General features: G+C 38.5%; 2 protein-coding genes across 4 annotated transcripts; both read right to left on the reverse strand.

The window, feature by feature from the left end:
* Positions 1-680: 680 nt before the first annotated feature.
* On the reverse strand, positions 681-5,704 carry LOC137934879 (probable transcription factor KAN2). Of its 3 annotated transcripts, XM_068779441.1 has the most exons (7): positions 4,763-5,704; positions 4,571-4,647; positions 3,929-4,387; positions 3,662-3,710; positions 3,343-3,496; positions 1,978-2,044; positions 681-1,689 (listed from the first exon to the last, which is right to left on the reverse strand). In XM_068779441.1, the coding sequence occupies exons 1-7, from the start codon at positions 5,358-5,360 to the stop codon at positions 1,594-1,596; spliced, it is 1,500 nt and encodes a 499-aa protein (XP_068635542.1). In that variant the 5' UTR covers positions 5,361-5,704; the 3' UTR covers positions 681-1,593. The 3 variants fall into 3 exon arrangements, 2 of the variants coding, with proteins under 2 accessions (XP_068635542.1, XP_068635543.1); XM_068779442.1 differs by lacking the exon at positions 3,929-4,387; XR_011109212.1 differs by lacking the exons at positions 681-1,689; positions 1,978-2,044 and having other exon boundaries at positions 3,450-3,496; positions 3,662-4,387.
* A 4,960-nt stretch (positions 5,705-10,664) lies between these two features.
* On the reverse strand, positions 10,665-17,538 carry LOC137934184 (lysine-specific demethylase JMJ13-like). Its single transcript, XM_068778443.1, has 11 exons — positions 17,193-17,538; positions 15,392-15,776; positions 14,635-14,791; positions 14,330-14,549; positions 13,808-13,861; positions 13,631-13,710; positions 13,262-13,539; positions 12,636-13,040; positions 11,963-12,360; positions 11,602-11,865; positions 10,665-11,472 (listed from the first exon to the last, which is right to left on the reverse strand). The coding sequence occupies exons 1-11, from the start codon at positions 17,193-17,195 to the stop codon at positions 11,140-11,142; spliced, it is 2,577 nt and encodes an 858-aa protein (XP_068634544.1). The 5' UTR covers positions 17,196-17,538; the 3' UTR covers positions 10,665-11,139.
* Between the last annotated feature and the right edge of the window lie 5,105 nt (positions 17,539-22,643).

Raw genomic sequence — 22,643 nt, forward strand, 5'->3', positions numbered from 1 at the left:
ATGTAACCCTTTCGAATTTTTAACATGAAATAAAAAAATAAAAAAATTAAATCTTCATAAAATTGATGCCCAACGGATATATACTTTTGGAAAGAGGGTTTTGTGGTATAATATTTAATATGGTGAATAATATTGTTGGAAAAATTATGAGAGACATGACATAGAAATTGATGTGTATATGCACATTCTAAGCAAATTTGATCATTATATATAGATGGAAGGTGACCAATATTGTCACTTAAATGAAATTTTGGACCACAAAAATTATATTCGACCACAAAATGACATCACCTAGGAATACTTAGAACGCTTTTAGGTCATTGTTTGTGTTGTTATTATTATTATTATTATTATTATTATTATATAAGTAATAGTATTGTTATTTTATTGGGTTTTAATAAAAAATTGAACTTGATAATTTTTTTTGTGCAAGTTCAATTTCTTTAATTCAAAAATTTGCTAATAAAGCCAAAGAGTGCGCATCACTTTTGTCGATCGTCAGAGGTGACTCATTAAACCATGGTGTTCTCAATCAATCTACTCATGCATTTCAATCAATCTTTGTGTTTGTTACTATTTCTTATTTTGTAATTTTTGTGTGCAAGTTTAGCTTCCTTGATTCATAAAATTGCTAATAAAGCAAAAAAAAATAGATTAGTGCACATCTTAAGTGGCTAGAAATGAACTATGGTGCTCCTAATTGATTTACTCTTGCACTCCTCTCTTATATATAGATTGGACACATTATTCACAAACTAAGACAAAAACATAAGGTAAATAAATATGGTCCCTTTAAACTCTACTTTCGTATATTCGCATTGTCTCATCATCACCCCGACCTTGTCCTGATCGTGCCAAATGTGGCGGGCGAAAAACTTCCTTGTAGTACATTTGCATGAAGAAGACTATGCATGAGAGATTCCTCGTGGTCCATTCGCTACTTCCATGTCAAGGGATCGATCATACCAAAACTAAAAATAAAAAATAAAACAAATGGATTGAATAGAGCCAACACCAAGTTAGACATTTTTACTCTTAATTAAGCTGAGTTTGGAGTTTTGAACTTGTTAGAGATGAAGACATGAGTTGAAGCTTTCACCCTGAGCTGTTCTCCTGCTGCATGGTACTGAAATTTAATTTTTCTCATTGTTGGAAAGGTATAAAGTGACCACGTGAGCGTGCAAAGAGACGATGAAGAGAGGAGGCCTTTTTCAAAAATAAACTGTTCATAAAAAGGGCCGGATACAATTACCAAGTATCATCACTTCATGCTTTATGATAGTGAGAAGACATCTCTCTCTCTATCTTTCTCGTGGCGGGACCTGTAAAAATCGATTAGATTTCATTCCTATATTTACGTAGAATATATTATGCTTTTGCCTGGGCAGAGGCCACTTTCGCAGCTCCAATGGGGGTATTTCTTTTTCGACCCCTTTTTTTTTTTTTTTTTCCTTTTTTCTGCTTTCTGTCTGCTTTGTCTCCTCTGTCTTTCTTTCTTTCCACGCTTTTCTTTTCTTCCTTTCTCTGATTTTCAAGTGGGTACCGGATTCCATCACATTCCCAATGGAATGATTTGAAAATGAGTACCTGAGATCAATGCGACCTGCCCAAGGTGAACTCCAGATTGGGCTTTGATGCCTTCGTATCTGACGTTATATCGTAGCTTGAGCATTTCGGCTCCGTCTCGTTCTGGAAGAGCAAAAGAATAAATCGATGAGGCTTTTCATCAAACAGGTGTTGGGCTCGAAGTCAAGCAAGAAGAAATATTTCGAGACAGTGTAGGAGAATATAATATGTATCTTCGATTGATCTTTTCCAGATAGGAAATTTAAAACTTTCGTCTTTTTCCTCTCCGTCTCATTCTGTCATGGAAAACCCCCCACGAAGGGTCATCCGCTCAAATCCATATCTGGGACTGATTTCAGTCGTTTCTAACTAGAGAATAATATCAATGGTGTGTTTTGGCGAAGTGGGTACCTCGAAAGAAGGTCTGCTGCTTCCCCTGGAATCCCTGGTTTTTTCATGGAACCAAGCTTCTTCCCGACTGCAAAACAGCATAGAGAATATGTCTATCAGTGGAAGTCCTTGCATGAACAAAAGCAAACCCAGAAAAGAAAGCCAGCTTTTTACTATTAGCTTGTAGTAAGCTGTTAGCTTTTGCAATTATGCTGATTGAAAATAAAGTCGAGCACCATGTGATTGCCCATTAGCTATAAGAAGAAACAACAAGGAAGCTTCAGGGAGTGGTTGCTTTAGCTCCAAGGTTTCAAACCTTTGGGTCCCATCTGCTCCTCATGGGCAACCAAACAAGATCTTAGGAGGAAGCTCTACGTTTCAGAAAGATTTTACAGGGGATCTTCGTGTCTGGGACTGGGTGAATAATGGAGTTGTGCTTGTTGTTTTCCAGACTAAATCTGTCTTTTTATAATTTTTGAAGAGATCATTGCGGCTTTCATGTGGCATCCAATCTGATCCTGAGCAGAAGAACAAAACTGTGTCACCTCTCTCACTACTTTTTGTGTTCATTTGCATGCATTCTTGTGGTTAGGGAAAAAAGGGATTGGATCCTGAAAGGAATCTGATAAGTTTTGTGCGTCTGGTGTTCTCCTTGTGCAATACTGTTCAAGTAGGGACCTTCTGTGTCTTTTTCTTGCCAAGTGTTCTATATAGAAGAATCTGAAGGTCTCTGTGTCTTTCCTTCCATTTTATTCAGCACTGTCTTTTTTCTTCCTTTTTTTTTTTTTTTTTTTTTGACTGAATCATGTCTACGATGACACAGAAAAACCTTGAGAAGGATCCGCTACCGTATCATCTCTTCACCCAAAAGATTTCTTCCCCGCACAGGCGAAAGCAACAGATAACCCTTGTTCGGTTATCTGAGTTAGTGAAGAACTGATCAAGCTTTCGATCAGAAAAGATATTTTAAATTTTTTTCCTTCGATTCATCAAAACGAAGAGACTGAAATAAATACTAGAGTTGTAAATGCCCAAGTAAACTTTTGAACGAGGGAGAAAAAAATACAAGGAAGACGACAGAAGAACAAGTGAGAGGGAATAAGAAAACCACGATTATATTTCCTTTGATTCAATGGAATCAAACTGGAGTTTCAGATTACTACCAGGCACCGCTTGATGGCCAGGAGAAGTTAAAATAAAAGAAACTGATAATCAGCGGAAAAAAAATTACAGACGCAAGAAATTTAGAAAAAGCAATCCTCTAATGACTATCTCTGAAAGAAAACAGAACCCGTTTCCGCCATCTTAAATGCATCATAAGCTCGGTTAACACATAAAAACAGAAGCCGATCGATAATCGTATTCAGAGGAGAAAACGGACATCACCTGGACGAGTTGCTCCAAAGGCTACAATGCTCGGTGCCAGTAACTGTCCTTCCCTGCTGGACCGTCAGCTCAGAGCCGCGTGTATTACGACTGTCCGGCAAAAGGTCGTCGGAAACTTCACCAGCGGACCCGTTTTCAAATCCGTCCGATTGTCCTGAAGACGAAAGCATGTTAGATGCGTAGCCATTCTTTCTTCCATCATTTTGCCCAGATTTCAATCTTCATTTCAGGGATAGCAGCAATACTACGGTCTACAGAAACAAATTTTCTACAAAAAAAAAAAAAAGGGAAATCTGAACGACGATAGACATTGACGTACCTGAAGACGCCGGTGCTGGCCGATCAGTCGTCTTTACAGTCCGGTACATCTGCCATTGTACAAACAAAGTTGTTTGAAATTGTATACAGGTACAAATGTAAAAAAATTGCTGCAAGAGTTTTGACTCGATCTTCTCCGCATAAAAATTTATTAATGGATACTGTAGTACTCGGCGTTGAATAGGGTAACCCTTCTGTGTTTTTTAAAACAAAATACGATTGAATATATAGTTTTATACATGCATGAGCTTATATAACCATGGCTTACTGCTGAACCGCAGCGGGGGAAAAAAAATCGTTGTAGAATGGCGAGTTCTTGTACTTTATGTTTGTTATTTCTGTAAAAGGAAGAAAAATGATCTGCTTCTTCTACGATTGCTCCAAAAACTAAAACCCGAGTTGCAGGAATTAATTGCGTGTGAATCAGAAACGGGGCAAACTCGGCCTTGACTCGCTTAGTCTCTGGTTTCACAAAATGTCTGATCTGATCTTCTTTCTGTTTCCAGTTTCTTCTGTTAGCAGGTTTTCTGCTTCTGAGTAAAAAGCTGCAGATTAACTTGCACAAACGTGAGACGTCTAGAAAAATGAAAAAGGAAAAAATAGAGACTGATGGACTGGAGACGAAGACCCTTTGGGAGGCAATGGAATTTTCAGTGTCGTGACAATTTTTTTCCTGTAATGTGGACCTGAAAACGCCAATGCACTTACACCAAGAAGCCACTATAGCCTGTTAGAGAAACAGCAAACTGAAAATACTCAAAAAGGGGAATGAAGACAGAAGGATTTGAAGTTTGAACCATCTGCCTTTTTATTTCCTGAACCAATTAATCCGATTAAATAGCAATCATGATTATGTAGAAGAAAAGAACCCAGTTTCTGTTTTAATTTTTTTTTATGTAAGATGTTTCACCTGCAGATGGGATTTCACATGCGCCAAGGTGAGATCTTTGACATCCATGAGCTCAAGAACTGACTTGGGTGTAGCCCCTGAAATCGTTTGACACAGAAGAAACATAACCCCTCAGTACCATTAAGCTACGATGAAGCTGAGGATGAGCAGGTGAGGAAATTGATCAGAAAGAAATCAAGCTAGAGAGCATACTTTCGTGGCCACCCAGCAGCTCAACAGCATGAACAAAGCGCGCATGGAGGGTCGTAGTCCATCGCATTCTCGGAGCTCGCATGCTTCTTTTCGCAGGGAATCTCGACAAGAACCTTGATCTCATCATGGCCTGAGACGGGAAAGAAGTGGAAGTAGTAGTGGTGGTGGAAGAAGAAGAAGAATCGCACGTCTGCTGTTGCGCAAACGGAAAGGACGGAGGGTTGTGATACACGGGGATTCCTCTGATAGGTCGCAGGTACCCCAACTCGTGATGATGGCCGCCCCCATACTGCTGCTGCTGGTGATGATAGAGCTGATGCCCATGAAGATGAGGATGATGGCTCAGATTCTGTTGCAGATGATGGTGAATGTTGCCGGCGCTGCCGTTGGATTCAGACAGCCTCGGATTTGCCAAAGAGAGCTCGAATCTCGCATCGGGTTTCCCCGTAGACGGGATAACACTGTTGGTGTCCAGAGCTTTCCGCCAGAATCCCAAATCCATCTCCTCATCCGCCCTCGTCCACCCCGACGCGGGTTTGCTGTTCGGAGGACTGATTTGAAGAGACAAATCCGGTTGCGCAGGAAACAGCTCCATCATTCACCGAAGCGAACACTAACAGCAATCTACAAAAACCCTTCTTCTCCTTCCGGCGTTCTTCCCCCTTGCTGCAGTTTCTGATGATGATAACTACCTTTTCCGAAACAGGTTGTCCAACTAACAGTTTTAGGCAAGATGAAGCTGCTGAGATTTCAGGTACACCGTCTGGGTTTTTCTCTCCAATCTCCAATCCTTTTTGCTGAATTTCAGGGAGTTGGACAGAACAACGAGAGAGAGAGAGAAAGAGAAAGAGAAGAAGAAGAAGATTTGGGAGATAAGAGGAGGTAATGACAAAGGGCGATGGCTTCCCTCTTTGCTTGTTTGTGTGAAGTATGTGGGAGAAAATGACACTTACAGAGGCTTACAGCAGCAGCTAAAACAAAGAAACGAAGAAAGAAAAGGCCTCCAGGCCTTCGCTTTTGTGGACGTGGGAAAAAGGAAAAATCACCTCACACGATTCCCCCCCTTTTCACCCCTTTCCCCCAGAGGAAAACATTTTCTCTTTTTATCCGGGAAAATTGAAAGAAAAAGTTTCTGGGTTGGTGCGGCTTTCCAGAAGCCCTAAATCCCTAATCCCCCTGGATTTAACTTAATTAAGCCGTGATTAGTCGTTTTGGGCGTCATTAAAGGAATCAAAACCCTAGTTTTTAATCTCCCTTTTTTTTGGGTTGGTCGCATCACGTTTCGTGTAAACTTCATTCTTTCCTACCGTTCTCTTACTCCAGATTCTCCCCAATTTATCGTCTCCAACCACGAGAAAATGGACTTTATTGACCATGCCTGTCTTTAGTGGGCCCACTTGTACTTATTTTATATTTTTACTTATTTTTTAATTATATAAATATTTTTTTATTTGCATAAAAATTGGTAAATTATGAAAATTAATATTTATTTATAAATAATTATATAGGTAAAAAAAAAAAAACCTTCTTACTTGATACATGGTACCGAACATATATCTGTTGGAATAGGTAATGAAATGACCTTTATCTACTTTGATTGCTACACGTTTATATGTTTCGTGAACGTTTTCAAAATGGTTTTAGTATACTAACTAATGTTTGTACATGTACAACCTTATCATAAAGAGTGGTCGAGCGGAAGAAGGGGGAGGGCCAAAATTGCCCTTCTTCTGTCCCCTAAATAATAAAATAAAATAAATTAAGAGAATTTTAATCATTATTATTTTTAAAAATAGCTAATAAAAATGAGATTGTGATCAAATTCTTTTTTTTACTAATTTTTTAGGAATAATAATGGTTAACTTTTTTTTTAAAATTTTTTTCCAAACATAGGCTTAATATTTTTCCCTAATTTATATTGTAATTTAATATTAAAAATTTTAAAAATATAATTAATGTAAAATATGAAATATTAATAAAATTATAAAATGATATTAATAAATATTTTTTATTTTTTTCCCTGGTGGAGAAAATTTGGCCATTAAAATTAAGGTGACAAACTCCAAATTTTTTGACACGCCTGGGTGCACACTTAAAACAAAGGGCACGTGGCAAACATCGAGTGGTGGAAGATTTGATATCCTGAGCCGTCAACATGCTGGAACCCTAACCATCGTTTTCTCCCACATCTCACGGAACAAAATACCACCGAATCCCGCGAAGAACCCGCAATATCTCGTATCGCCTTTTTTTCCCCGTCTGACATCCCGAAATCTCCCAACCCATCGAAGCGTAACGGTTTAAACTTTTCTTACCGAGGCGGTTGGTAAAAGTAGTAAAAAGGTAAAAACGGTAAAAAACTGAATCTGAAACTGAATCTGAGGAATTGATGGGAAAAGAGAGAAAACCGTCCAATGAAATTTGAAGAGGGGAAAATGTGTTTTATAAGAAAAGAATACCAAGGAATAAAAAAAAGGGGGTTTGCTTTGACCATGGCTGGGAGTTAATGGGTCTCCTTCTTCCTATTCAAATTCATGGCTAGGGCATTGGTGAATTGTTCTAGGGTTTACTTCATTTCCCTAGTAAAAGAATTGCAACTTAACCCTAAATTTTGAATTTTTGTTAGGCTAGTATTTTTTTTGGAAATCGACATATCACCGAGTATTATACAATATCGACCGAAATAAATTAGTAAATATGTTTCGATATTGCCTGTGTCAATCGATACATGTCAAAGTTTTATGGACTTGGTAATGTATTTGGCTTGAAATACCCTTTTGGAGATTGATACTAAAGATAATGATTCATGTCACAAATGGGTTAATATAGTATTGACCGACTTTATATATCGCCAGTGATGATCGATATGTGTCAAAATTTTAGTATGAAATACTTATTATTAGGCATATAAAACCGTACATAAACTTTGTCACGGTTAATGGGAAAGAGGGTTTGTGAAGATTAGAGCGAAAGTTTAGTGATTAATAAGATGAGATGAGAGTGACCCAAGTCACAAATCTTAGAGCATTAAATTTGTTATTAGTGAAGAGCTTAAAAACCCTAGGTTTTGTCAAGAGGAGGGAGAGGGGAATGAGATAGCATGGGGATCCCAATGGAGAAGAGACAGTAGATGGTGCCTGGAAGGATCACATATTAAATAGTCCCATTTTGGTCCTCACAGGATCTGTGACAACATTGGAATTCATGCCTTGGGTTTACTAGTTTTTGTTGATTTATTTATCTGCTCTTAAACTATTATAAACTGTTCTTGGCACAAGACACAATAGAGATATAACAGCTGACATCTTGTTTTCTATATACATATTTATAGGTGTTGAGTTAGGGGGATTAATATAAAGAAAACCCATGAATGTCAACTCCTCCTTGGAAAAGGAGACTAGGGTTAGAAGCATCTCATGCTAAAGGCCAGAGACTATGAGAGAAATGTTTCTCATTGCCCTAGAAAAGAATCTGATTTTGAATTCATGGCTGACAAATCTGGGCAGAATATTAGGGTTTCAGCTTGACTTTCAGGGGGGGGTGGGGAGAGATGAGCCACATGATCTGGTTAATTAAGCAAGGAAGGAATGTGATGAACTGGAAGTTTCATCAAGGAACATTTTCTATTTGGGAGGGTCAAAAGGAATCTGGCTTGGGATGTTCAATTCTTCATGTAAAAGAAAATTAAGTAATAAATAAAGAAGAAACTCTTCTTTATTTTTTTTTTTCAGCTGTTTGGACTCATAACCTTCAAAATGAAAACTGAGTTCTTATATGATGGTTTAAGGGGTTAGTTGAATAATTTTTTTTACTTTGGATGGGTTTTTGTAATTGAAAAATCGACTAACAACCCGAAAAGAATATATAAAAGATAGTTCTCGATCCATATTCGAGCACTTGAGGTTCTTTTGAGACACTTCTTAACACGCGAGCAATCAAGGTCATTCATTCGTGTAGGTCTTATGTTATTAACGAACTATTTTAGTTATTATTTTACGATAAAAAACATATAAAAATCTTCAAGGAATTTCCCAATGTTGACTCAATGTGTTGTAGATAAGTGCAAGTGCGATTTGCCTCGAGTTGTCTTGAAATTATCTTGTAGGGTTTTCCTTTGTTTCTTTGTTGGACATAATCTTGTAATCTTTTGGTATGGAAGTCAAAGAGAGAAGTATTTTCTTATCCTACCACATAGTTGATGTTGCAAATACACCTAATTGGACTAGTTATAATTCAATAATTATGAGGAAAGCTTGTTTTCTTAATTTTCAAAGAGGAAGGGTGCACTTAATCTTGTTCTTGTGGTTGGTTATATGATTCCTAGTCTCTCCATTTTATTTTATCATTTTTACATAATTTAAATAGACAAAATGGCTATGGATCTAAGTTCTTATACTTAGGTGCACCCAGTTTCAACTTAATCATAAATTTTGAATTGCATAATTAAAATTATTTTATTTATTTATTATTCTTATTTATTATTAATTTTTAATTATAAATGAAGATAATAAATAAAGAAATAACATTCTCATGAAAAGAACAAACTTTTTGAATTCAAGGAAAAGTCCAACTTCAAATTCAAGGCTAGGGCATTGGTGAAAATTATAAGTATGTCACACGATTAAGTTGGTCGCGTGTTACATCAATAAAAGATTCATATTATTATTTGTCGCAACATAATATTTTATATATCGAAAATAGAATTTAACAGGAGTGGTAGGTGGATATAATTTTGGTGATATTATAGAGGTTTAGGGCATATAAATATTTGTCACATAAGTTTTTGTTTGTCTATGAACTTGAACAAAAGCAATTTTGTTGGTACTCTATGGGTCTCAATCAAATATTGTCCCTAGAGGGCTAAACCATTTAAAACAACTCTATCAATGCTATCTTGAAGTCATCTTATGTGCCCATCTCTTCAAAATTTTCATTTTTGCATCCTCATCTTATGTCTTATTAAAGTTTGGTTGGTTTAACAATTATGTTGTTGAATTTTGGTTTGCTTCACATGAATGCTCTTTTTTCTTTAACACCGAAAATGATTAAATTGCATGTTTCATAACTAGGTAGTTGGATACATATTTGATGTTTATGTATCATGAACATTTTTCAACTGCACTCAATTTTTTCCTCCTTTAGAAGTCTATTTATTTACAATAATACCATTACCTTATTTTATCTCTAAAATAAAATATTTTTTTTAAAAAAAATTTGAAATCCCATTTCCATAAATATAAAATATGTAGCATTTAGAAAATTTTGGTTTTATTAAATATGGACAGGCATCCAACCAAATAATTAGGTACCTGATGGGACAACAATAATGTTAATTTTCACCAGATTCCTTCCCAGCTTGCTCTCAATAATCTGCCAATATTGCTATGGAATTTTGTTATCTGGAATGTGCATCAAGCTTTTTCCATGAGCTCATGAATTTTATAAGACACATCCCATAATGGGTTTTGAAAGAGGAATATGACCCCTAATTGCTGAAAGGGGAAGTGGTTACCCAATCTATCTCTCTTTCTCTCTCCTTATATTTATAAATGTTCAAAGGAGAAAGGAAGCTTGATTGTATGAATCTTTTCATTTCACACAGTTCTGTCTTGGTGGGTCTTTTCCAGTTCATAAATATACCATCTAAAAGTAGGAAATGGGGATGAATCTTTGAAAGATTTGCAATTTTTATGAGTATATTGACCCTACTGAGAATGTTTGTTGTCTGTTCACTACATCACTTGAAGGTGTGTGAGAATGGCCTATCACACAAAGCCCAGGTTGGGTTAGGCCCTCTGGAGGGGAGAGGGCCAAACTAACCTGAATAATCTGACCAATCCTCCCAGTTGATGACCTACTCGTAAGTTCAAAAGAAAAGCAAAAGAATAGTCTATAACATAAAAGAGCAATTTGCTTTTGCATTTTATTAAAAAAGCTGTCCATGGTACAAGGCTGAGTGAGGCAAAAGAATAAAGAAATTGGTAGAGGGACGCAGTAGACGCTGACCTTCAAGAGGATGGACAGAAAAATACCCGTCGCCTCTCCCAGTCAAAAAGAATTGCAATGAAGCAAACCATTTACATCTGAAACTAACACAACTCCACTCTAACTGCCTTGCTTGTCAGTCCCCGCCAAAGATGGAAAAAAACCTTGGCTGAGAACCAAAGAAATCCAATCAACGAGTGGTAACCCCTCAATTTGAGGTCTCCACAAAGAATCCAAGTCTTCCCTCTTCTAGTAAACACACCCCTGTTAATTGCTGCCCCCCACAGTCAGTTGTTTTCTACCTGTTGTTAGAGCCGCTTTCGGAAAAAATGCCCGGTTAGAAGAGTGTTGAGTCAGTCACAAGCTCACTACCACCTGCCTGCTCATGATTACTACTGTGAAACGAAGGACCTCTTAACTTTCAAGCGCTTTGGCCCGATCTCAATTGAAGGAGGTTCCCTCTCTGTATCCCTCCTCGTGTGTTCTCTTAACTTTAGCTTTGCTGGGTCCTCTTTAGCCAACTTTGTTTCTATTTGTGACAATCTGCATTTGGAAAAGAATGGGTTGGTTCCTCCAATCATCCTACTTCTAGGAGCTGAAAATGTTGACTCCTTATAGTGAACTGTAGAGCACGAATGCAGGTCAGGCTTGTCACTGATGGATTCTGATTGTGATAACTGGCTGTGCTTCTCATCAGGGTGGAGTTTCTTCAACCGTTTAGGTGCCTGTCTCAGAATAATACAAGGAGAATTTAGACAGTTTCATTGCACTTTGAAGCAGTTGGAATGTGAATGGCAAAATAAGAAAAAAATAAACAACAAAAGAATCATTAGGAGTACATACTATCACCACACCTGCTGTTCAGGAATCTTAGACTTCATAATGCTGTTCACAGCTCTTTTCTCCAATTTTAGTGTGGATCTACGCTTAACACGAAATATTTCAGAATCAGAATCATCACTGTCCTGAACTCCAACTGTAGGTAAGACTGAAATCCCATCAGTATTGCCCTGGTTGGTGATACCGCATGTATTTAGAGATGGATAAGGGTGTGATGATGATTCATATGAAGCAACAGATGTTTCAGATGTCTTTCTACTGTTAGAGTGTGCACAGACCTGCATACAACCATTTTCAATATTCAGATTCACGAATAATATGCAGGAAAAAAAAAGGATCATGCTCATAGTTACTTTACAATTACAACAAACTTACATAATAGTCCATGGAACTTCCATATGTCTCCAAGAAAGAACGCTGCATTGATGTTGCTGTAGACAGAGCAGCCTCTGGTACATCAGACATGAAAGACAATCTTTCAGTATTAGGGCAGCAAACGGAAGCACATCCTGGACCTTGTAGTTGGGCTGGATTAGCTCCTTCAACAGGGTTCAACTCAAATCTAATCTCGCAATAAGGTACATATCCATCTCCAGTGCCAGAGAAAAGTGTCTGCCACAGGAACAGGTCATCACCTTGTTGGACCTGCTGCAGAACTTCTGATAAAACTCCGTCGTTCTCAAATTTCTGGGATGCAGCTTCCATTTCCAAAAGATCCTTCCTAACATAAAGAATATAACCATCACCACACGTGCAACACGTGGCCTCAATTTCTGATTCACAAAAAATGAGTAATAAAATCCATCAGAAACAATTGAATAGAACATGAAGTGCAGACATTCTCTACAATGTATAATAGATGAATATGGAGTACAGCTCAAGTAATAGCTAAAAAAGGCTTCAACCATCAATACCAAGCCAATTTGGAAAAAAAAACATCATAAAGGAAAACACTTATTGCTCTCTTGTTATGCTCTCCCTAGGGAGTTTCCTATAATGAACTTTTTTCTAGGTACTAAAAAAGTAAAAAGAAACTTATTGCTCATACCATGCCGCAAGCATATAGGTTGCATGCAGCTGCTGCATCTAATGTGTGCAACATAACAGTCACGTTTGCAGAGAGTGCAGAGAACAGTTCCCTCAGCACTAGTAGCAACAGTTGTGCACGCCCTTGATTTCATGAGTAACCAACGGGCCCGATGAAGACAACGCATTAAGGACACAAAAGATATTTTTAGACAGCGTTGCGAAAGCAAGTCTGCTGATGAAAGAACCAACTCTTTGCTTTCTGGAAGAGAAGACCTCCCAAAAAGAAGCATTGATTCTCTACAAAGGAGTTCTTCATGAGGGAGAAGGGGACTCCTGTTGAGAAGTGCATAATGTCGGCTGGCCACTGAACCCATTCGAAACCAATCACCAACTGCAAAGTTCACTGCCTCCCCACAATTAAAACCTAAAGAGTTGCCAACAGAAAGTTGAAGGATTAGCATGAGAGAAAACTGGATAGAGAAAACAAATGGAAAATTTTAAAAACCAAGAAAAAGAACTGCCTCACATCACCTGACAAATATTATGAGCCTGCATGTTCCTACTATTTGTCATGCAGGTATGTAAGATCCCAGAAAAAACAAAACCATTTGATGCAAAACAAAATTAATAAAAAGAAATTCTTACCATGACTGAATCCTGCATGATATGCACGAGGAAAGGTGATGACAAATTCCCCAGGCTTTTGTATGGCTTTGAAGATGGGTACACCTTGCTCTAACAAAATACTTGGTGGAAACATGGTTGTCTTTCCAAGTAGAACATCAAATGCAGCATGATCTCCTTCAACAGATAAAATATCACGAGTGTACACACGATCCCGAACAGCCTTCTCAAATTCAGGGGCTGCATGACCTGGAATGCCATACCAGGTCTTTGATGCTCCACAGTGATGGTAATTAATGCTGTGCATGTAACCAGATTTTTAAGTTTAAATTCTCATAATAAATTAAACAGGAGACAAGACCAAAATTAGAATGGACATTGATTGAGTACCTGTACAAGTAGTGATCTTCCACATGCCAAGCAAACATGCTGAATAGCATTCCAATGTAAAGCATGGGATCTGTTACACCCTGAAATGAAATCCAGAGGAAAGTGAGAATCACCTCAGACCAGCAATTCACGCTAAATATTTGTAAGAAATGTAGCTACAGGACAATAATTTCCTACCGGAATTCCATTTTCCAATAAACGCAGCACAGATTTAGGCAGCCGAGAAAGTCTCTGCAACCCAAAATTATCAAATATCAATTTCATAGTTTGTGAAACAGTAATCCATTTATCGAGCACTCGAGCAAGAACTTTAATTAAAAGAAGAATTATTTAGATATTCTCAAACTTATTCCTTTTCAATGAACTGAAATTCAACACATAATTAATTCTGAACTCTATGCAGGATAAAACACATGTACCTAGTAAAATAAGTCTCCGTAAAAAATAAAAAAAGAAAGAAAAACTGCATGGGCTAAATAACAAATGATGCACATCAGTGACATGCTTAGGCTATGCAAGCGGGGAGACAGGGAAAGATGTAGATAAAAGAAGCAAGACGGTGCACAAGAGGTTTCAGATGGAAGCATAGTAAAAGGACAAAAAAATTAAAACTTGCAAATTTATCACCTTAGTATGTAAAAGAGAATTTTTTTTACGTATAATGGAAAAGTAGCATGACAATGCAAAAAGATATCACACCTTTAAGTTCCATTTGCTTTGCCCAAGTTGATCACTCGGAGAAGATGAAAAAGCACTGCCTTCAATGTCACATGCATACTCAACACTTTCCGTTTTGCCACAGGCTATTTCATGCCAAAATTCGTTTTCCATGTACTTGGCTGGAAGACCACCAGCACTAGAGTATCTTCGAGCGAACACCTTGTTTGCCATTTTCTCAAAATCCCGGAATGTATAATTTCTGAGAAATCATTACCATATTCATCAATTTAAAAAGTTCAAAATACGAACAAATTCTCTAGGTTTTTGATCTATTAGTTTTATACCTTCCACTCATAAAAAAGGTAACCGTGTCATCAGCATCCCATTCAGCAAGACGAAGAGGCTGCACTCTAGTAGTAAACTTGAAACCGGCTTTCTCTTTCATCAAGACAACACCAGCAGGAACAGAAGCACTCAAGGGGGAAATAATCTTGCATATACCTGAAAAGTTGGTATAAGGCTAATTAAAACAAGATGTTTCTTATCAAATTAAAAGAAAGATTCATGATACAACTAGTTTCCTTTTATTCTTTATTTTTTTCTTAAGGTGGGAATGCCTCGTCTTTTATATTAGAAAAGGTTGGATGCCAACTATGGGTAGCATTGAAGACAAAATCAAAGAGTTAATTGGATGGCATCATCCAACTGTTTTTGAAATATGGAACAACAACTTGTATAAAAGTAGTCTGGCCACAAAAACCAAGTTGATTGAACCATATGATTTTGCAAGCTATCCCTCATTCCCCTATATTGATCTTGTGAGATCACCAGAATGTAACAGTAGATATTTTGATTCATAGCAAACTTTTTGGTCATCTGCTACGAGGATGGATATACTGAGAAACAATTTTGAAGGTATATCAACTCCCAGTCGAATCATATAAATACACACAGTAAACTTTCTAACAAGTTTTGTAGTAAAGTAGCAAGTTTTTTAGTATTCTGCGTAACTCATAAAAAATGCACGATCATTGAGATCGACAAATGGTACCAACAATAAAATTTGGTGAGTGAAGAGTACTACAAAAAAAAAGTATTTACCAAATTTGGAAGCTACAGGAGCAATCTGCTGCAAATAAACCAAAGGGTCCTCAAATTCCTCCTTAGTAGGACAGAACACGGGACATTCTGGAATCCTATCTAACCATTCTAAATCAGTTGTCTCAAATTTAGCCACCTTGTGCTTTGAAAAAGCATCCTTCGAAGTAGAAAAACCATTATGCCGAGGAAATGCATCAGCATTTCCACGAAATCTCATTCCACATGATGCTGAAGCTTTTAAAGCATCCCCGCCACTTCTGGTCATCATAGTAGTGACATCGGTGCCTTCAGGGACAACGCCTGAATTCATCTGTTGGAACCTTTTACGCTTCAGAATCTCTAGACCATTTTTAGCCTCTCTAGACAGACAAACCCGTCCTTCCACCTGTCAAAAGAAAGACCATGTAATAAAAGAATTTAAGATACTCATTAACTTTTCACCATATCAAAGTCCACTCTTTAATAATTTCTAAATAATTGCTGCTTCAACTAACTAGAGTGGCTTTAGCAATAAAATGACAAAATAAATGAGTGATAGCTCAAGCAAAATGTTACAGAGGATTTCTAACAAGATTAGACATACGAGATTGTACGAAAATTCATTTTGGCTTCAAAAGGGGCTCATCCTATGATGAAGAAATGGAAATATCACCTTGTCGATTTATGGCAGTGCAATTTTCACTTGTGGTCTCAACCGGGCAGAATCCATATAAACCGATTATACAATCATTCCTTCTATTTTATGGGGCTATCCCTTTGATGGTAAGGAGTCAAATGCTAGAAAATTGATTTCTAATAGATACTTCTATTGTTACCAACCATGTCACATACATTATTCAAATCACAGATGTAAACATATCTATGCAACCTACAGCACAAATCAGCAGAAAGTGTTGCTTGGTACACATCATGTATAAAAGGAATGCTCCATGGTAAATTAAGAGAATCAAGAATTTTACAAGGTTTGTCACTGTTAAATTACACAGGTGAAAACCAAAACTCCCACAACAAACAGAACACTGAGGTCTCGACCCAACACTAGGACAACCAGTGCCAAATACCGAAAATTAAAACTTTTGCATTATTTTTTAAAATTTCCCATTCAGCTTCCTCGCACGCAAACGAAGAGGCAGTAGAACATGTACGGGTAAAAAAAGTGCGGTTTTACTCTGTAGACATAATATCATAAAATTTTAAATTCTCTTATGAATCAAACCACTCCGTTCAGGAGGGTCTTAAAGAAGATAGACAAATTAGCGTAGATATTCGAGAAAACGACCACCAAGTATTCTTTCAATGTACTCAAATAGGCGTACTTTAGAAAATCCGTCATCGTCATGTTGCAAATTCCCATAATATGTACCCAAAAAGAGAAAAAAAAAAAAACAGAACACATTCGGGCGTAAGAACTCTCTCTACATCGCCATGAGGCAAATTCCCATAATATGCAAAAAAAAAAAAAAAAACTCGGTGCAAGAAATAAATAACTCCCTCGGCATCGTCATATTGCAAATTCCCAGAACATACAAATAAATAAATAACAAATCCGTTAATAGGAACTCCCTCTACCACGATAATCCCAATTTCAACCACCTGACTGAAAACAATTACGCCAACAAGGACATTGACGAAGCATTGTGCAATCACGAAATCAAACCATTCCTCAAATCAATAAAAAGATTTGAAAAAAAAAAAAAAAAAAAACTTCACGTCAAACAAAACCAAAAACCATAACAGAAAAAAAAATTCAAAAAAAGGAAACAAAAACGCCGAGAGAGATCACAGATACCGCACGACATACCATCGCATACCGACCGCTTCCCGTCAAGCCCTCCGTCTTCCGTTACAAACGACCACCAAAAACACCGAAATTCCTCAACCATAGCCACACTAGCAACGGATCACCCCCATTGCCGTCCTCAAAATACCGTCTTTTTCAAAGAGAAATCCACATTATCCCCACGAACCGAGATCTACAGTTTCCACCGCGGGAACCAAAACCGTCAGCGAATTAGACACCTTGTTGCCAGAAAAGATGAAAAGGAGGCGAAGGGAGAAGGATTCCGGCGAGAAAGGGAGGTTATCCGGCGAGGAAAAGAGATTTCCCGGCGAGTAAAAAAGTGAGACGGAAGCAGAAAAAGGAAAAGTACGAAATCCGAAACCAGGCTTAGAAAACCGGAAAAAGGAAAAGAGATGGGGTATTTATACAAAGTAACAAAAAAATAGAAATAACGAGGGAATGGAAAGCGGTAGTTGTGAGGTGGTTCAACCAAACGCCGGCGAACGGAAACGCGTCTCCCGGCCCGTTCCCCGTGACCTTTTTTTCCTTTCTCCAAGTAACTTCCACAAAATTAACGAAATACCCTTACAAAATTACCAAAACCCCGCTGTTCAATTCCTTAATTGCCACCTACTCCCCCCAATTACCAACCCTGATTTGAATCCGTTTTTTACTTAATTTAATAAATTAATTCACACAAATTAGCATCCTGTGAGAAATTATTAGAAAATCCCGAAAAGATGGAAAAGGCATTGGGGCCATTAGACGAGGGTAATTCAGTCAATCCGTAGTTACGTGATCGGAAATGAACACATGTTAGTTACGCAACTTCCCTCTAAAACCCGCCGTATCACTCAATTAACAGCAACGGCGAGAATTAGTTTTTTAAAAAGACCCACGAGAATACGGCTCCGTTTCACCTCAATTTATCGCGATAGTTTACCCTCCCCGACGGCTTCACTAAAGCGACTAGTTTCCATTTCCCGCGAAAACAACGGCGGCGAATTAGAGAAACCGCCGAACATTTTCGAGTAATTAATACGGAACCGAAACGTGATGAAGCGACAAGTACGTGGCAGAGTTCTGTGCTGCTTCAGCTTTTGTTTTTTTGAATCGTCCGTCAACGGCTACGATGCAGAATGGAAACCCGGGTTGGTTCTTTAAGCCCCATTTGAAACCTGACACGTGGCCAGACTAGAATTAGATATACGGTAGTTCGTAGACAGTTGGGTAAGGGTACGAATGATGGCGGTAAGGAGGGGGTGTGTCAGAACGGAACTAGCTGGCGGTTACAGCAGGGATCACGCCGTATCAGAGGGCAGCTTTTCGGGCAGGCCGGTCACGAGCCGGAGAGCCCGAAAGCGTCCGGGTTCTACAGGCAGCGGTTTTTTGGACATTTGGCGGTTTCTCTCGGAGCGCTTTTGTAACGCGGAGGTTGGTCTAATCATGAGCGCTTTTTCAGGATTATTTAATTTTCTCCTCGAGTCATCAGTCAGCTTAAACGATTATAAAAAGGGCTCGTGACGCACCGACCCCACATCCGCGGGGACTTGAGCCGGTCCAACGCGGCGGATGAGTCGGTTTGACTCGGCGCTGACGGACTCGGTCTTCAGACAAGGACGGGAATCTTCTTTGTCGTTTTCTTTTTTAAGAAAACTGACAAAAAAGCCCTTTTAAATTTTAAGGAATTACATGGGGTCCCCATCTGACGGTTCTATTGGCGCATTTAACGAACTAATTTCCCTTTCGGTCTTTTCCAGGGAAAAAGGGAGGAAAGAGAAAGACGTGACTCACCGAACTCTCCCCCCTCGCTTAATCCGATATTCCAATTCCTACCCAACCGAGAAAACAAAGGAAAAATGCGTTTGCGGGAAAGTGCTGGCCCGGTATTGGCATTTAATAATTTAATTAATAATAATAATAATAATAATAATAATCAAATCGAGATAAGACTGATAATAGTAATTAACGGTCAAGATATGATCTTCTTTTTCACGGCCTCTGAGTCTGGACCTCCCAAAAAGGAAACGCTGTGATCTTGTTCGAAGCTTTTGTTGCTCGAAGAGTGATGACATGTCTCAGCCGAAAGGAAATTGTGAGTGGTGGGCCCAACTACTCCCTTAAGAAAAACTGCCAGTGACACTATTTAATTTGAAGCAACCACTATAGATATTGGATAAAATAGGAAACAGGATAACGCTATAGATATCTAATGAGGATAGCAAGATTTTTCATTGATAATACGATTGGATTTGGTGGAGAGAATAAGGAGAATCATTCCCAGATATCAAGCCAAGTGTCTCTTTTGTTACCTATTTGAATGCGAATCCTTTGAGAAGATGCTCATCATTTGTTTGTCTTGATGCCTCTAAACATTTTCGTTTACTGGAACGAGCTCCGTGTCAGAAGTAAACAGCTGAATGCGAGGAAGATGATGTTCCCAGAAAACAGGGAATGGATTAATTGGGTCTGTTAAGGAAAGGACACCAGCGACAGCGACTGATTCACAGAACCCCACCGTGAGATTGACTGAAATCGTAAAGGTCGATAAGAGACCTGATTTTTCTACGCGTAAAAGGTTTTCTGGGACTGTTTGAACTTTGAAGTTTGAAAGGGTCTCGTCTTCTCGGCGGCGAGTCGGTGAAAGCCGCAGTAGGAGAATGTCAAATGGGGATCGAAGACCGAGACCATGACCGAGGCCGGTCGTTGGGTTGCATGGTCAGTCTCAGTAACTCCTAACCCTTCAAAAAAATTGCTGAAAGAAAGCCTTCTGGTGTGGAAAGTCTTCACATCATCTTTAAATGTTGGCGCCGACCCCTGACCTACCTTTCTGTTTCCTTCTTCCACGTGCACTCTTGTTTCTGCGTGTTTTTTTTTTTTTCCAACAATGAAAGTTTCTGCTTCTCTAACTTGTTTTTTTCATATAATTTACTTTTAACTTATGAAAGTTCAAGATAGTTTTATGAAGTCAATGGAGAAGGTTATCTTCCCTTGATTAATGCAGAGAAAAGCACAAGTCAAGTAAAAAAATATCACTAGTTGTGGTTCACATCTCCAACTTATTTGGATTTGTTTTTGAGTTTAATTGCAATCTAGCTCTGACTTGTTGGTGGAAGGTGATGGATGATAGCCTGTCCCATGAATTAAATTGGGAATGGACATACTTCTACTGGATGAGATTTCATTGGACACCTTTTAACTTGGTGAAATCGATGTCACCCATGTGCTCTTTGATTCCAATTTCATAAAGGGCACTCAATTGGGTTCACAAGTTCTATTCTATTCTTTTCTGTTCCAGTCATTCTCATTGATATCTGTTGAAGCGCAGAGCTTTTCAGAAAATACCTCTAGAGCAGGTAACTGGACAGGATGGTATCTGTGGCTTCTTTATTTAATAATCTCTTTCAAATGACTCCTTATTCATTGCCCGTAAAAATTTGCAGTGTTTTTTTTGTCTACTTCAATCAAAGATCACAAAAAGTGAGGATTCTACAATTTGGGAATTCAGATAAATATTGCATAAGCTGCAGGACTAGGGTCAACGGCTTCGCAGAGAAGAGGGGATGAGTGAGCCGCAAAAATCCAAGGCGAGTCTGGTGGATGCGTCATGCATGTCTGGACAATGCATCCGCCAGTGAATTGCCTTTTACCTGAAATAAGGTAGAACTGTCGTGGAGTGCACGTATTCAATAGCCGGATGCTATCTGTTGTTTCTTCTGGACGGTGTTTAGCAAGCTGTTCTGTGTCTTCTGGGCGGTGTCGAGAAGCTGTTAGACGGTATGACTACTACTTGTTTGTTTAATTGTTTCTCTGAAGTAGTCGACAAGCATAGCCATGAAATTATCGCCTGACCCTTTGTACAGAATGTCCTGAGCTCTTATAGGAATCATTTGATGCTAATACCTGCTTCTACTTTTAAATTGTCTTACATTTTCTGTAAGTAAATCATAGTGCCATCTTTTATCACCATTAATGAACAGTCAAGAAAGCAAAAAAAGGTAATTTTTTTTGCTTTCAGGAGGAAAATTGGCTATTTGGAACCACAAACTTCACCAGAGTATGTTGGTGCCCTTTTGTGAGGGTGAGGAGCCAACTGGGGGGCTTCCACCTATATTAGTTGATAAACAAGGACAGCTTGGAACACACATTGAAGAGTTCCAGGAATTTGGTTCACTACACCAAGGGAATGAGGCTAATTTTAACAGTATTAGGTGAACAGTACTTTCGGTTGGTTCTTAGTAGTCCACCTACTGTCCTAAAAGTCCCTTTTTCTTAATCTACCAAGGCTGCCCATAGGCAATGATCCAATCATTAGTTGTATCACAATTAAAAACAGACTTAGTAGCTAGGATGACTCTCCACAGGTGAAACAGGTGAATGTGGAATCTGACATAAGCAAGCTTAGACACTCCGTGCCGATCGATACTAAAGAGCCGCAAACCTCGGTGCGATGGTGCTGGCAGCCCTGCTGCAAGGAGAATGTCAAGAAGAAGCTTTCAACTGTAAGCTCAGCTAGTCCATTGGAGGGATCTCAACAAGTCCACTTGTTGAAAGTGTCTAGAAGATTTTGAAGTTGAAAAGCTGGTAAGCAGTTGATGACACTGAACAGCCAACGCAGGTTTGACCCCATAACTGGCAAAACTAAATGAATTCTCTTCCATATTATGCTAGTCTGTGTCTACCATTTGCTTCATCTTTGTCTGGGCATTTGTGGAATCAAGCGAGGGGGATACTCAAGACAGGTGAGACTTTCAGGGTGGATTGCTCAGCCTGTAAGTAAAGAAGAAAGCAAGGACACGGACGTACGCCACTTACATTCCTCCTACTCCTGGTTATGTGCCGTAACTGGGAAGGAAAGCATCTTAGCTAAGGGGGAAGGAATGAATGAGAATTATATTCCAAAAGAGAAGAGACAAGATGGACACGACTGCTGCCTGGGAATGTTGGCTTGGGCGCAGGTTTAAGAACGAGTTAAAATGTAAGAAAAGTAAAGGAAATACCAATAAAAGGTGATTGAAAGAGATAAAGACTACTCAAATTTTCGGTGATTGAATTAGAGATAAACTAAAATTGTAGAGTTGTAATCACTTATCATAATTCTATAAATAGTGTACACCTCATCAATGATAATTACGGCAATCAATGTGGAAACTGAAGTTTTCTTCACCGGCTAACTCGAGCTAAAAATCAAAGAGACTCGGAGAGTCAAAAGTTGCTTGGAGTTGTTAACGCCTCAATCATTTGGGGATATCATAATCAACTTGCTTAAACTATTGTTAACAACTCTTATAATATTTAATTCGAGAGACACCCACTCATCAATTGATAAAATTGTTCTTGAGGACAACGTGATCTTGTTTATATGTTACACTCGGGGCCATTTCCAAGGATCAAGGCCGATTGTCTCACTAACCAAACCAGCCAACATTAAGATGAAAAAGAGAATCTCGTGCAGCATGAGATCATTATTGT

Source organism: Aristolochia californica, unplaced genomic scaffold (genome assembly GCF_029961685.1).
Source record: "Aristolochia californica isolate CCGP_79_NKW_82.1479 unplaced genomic scaffold, dmAriCali1.0.hap1 SCAF_6, whole genome shotgun sequence".
Taxonomy (NCBI): Eukaryota; Viridiplantae; Streptophyta; class Magnoliopsida; order Piperales; family Aristolochiaceae; genus Aristolochia; species Aristolochia californica.

Bases quoted from the DNA above. Each gene is read 5' to 3' on its own strand.
- LOC137934879 (XM_068779441.1), bottom strand. From the start codon at position 5,360: ATGATGGAGCTGTTTCCTGCGCAACCGGATTTGTCTCTTCAAATCAGT. The intron at 4,648-4,762 runs GTATGCTCTCTA...AAACGATTTCAG, and splicing joins GCTGCTGGGTGGCCACGAAA to GGGCTACACCCAAGTCAGTT. The intron at 3,711-3,928 runs GTAAGCCATGGT...GTACAATGGCAG, and splicing joins TCCCCCGCTGCGGTTCAGCA to ATGTACCGGACTGTAAAGAC.
- LOC137934184 (XM_068778443.1), bottom strand. The intron at 14,792-15,391 runs GTAAATACTTTT...CCAACTTTTCAG, and splicing joins TCCTGTAGCTTCCAAATTTG to GTATATGCAAGATTATTTCC. The intron at 12,361-12,635 runs GTATGAGCAATA...TTTGTGAATCAG, and splicing joins ACCTATATGCTTGCGGCATG to AAATTGAGGCCACGTGTTGC.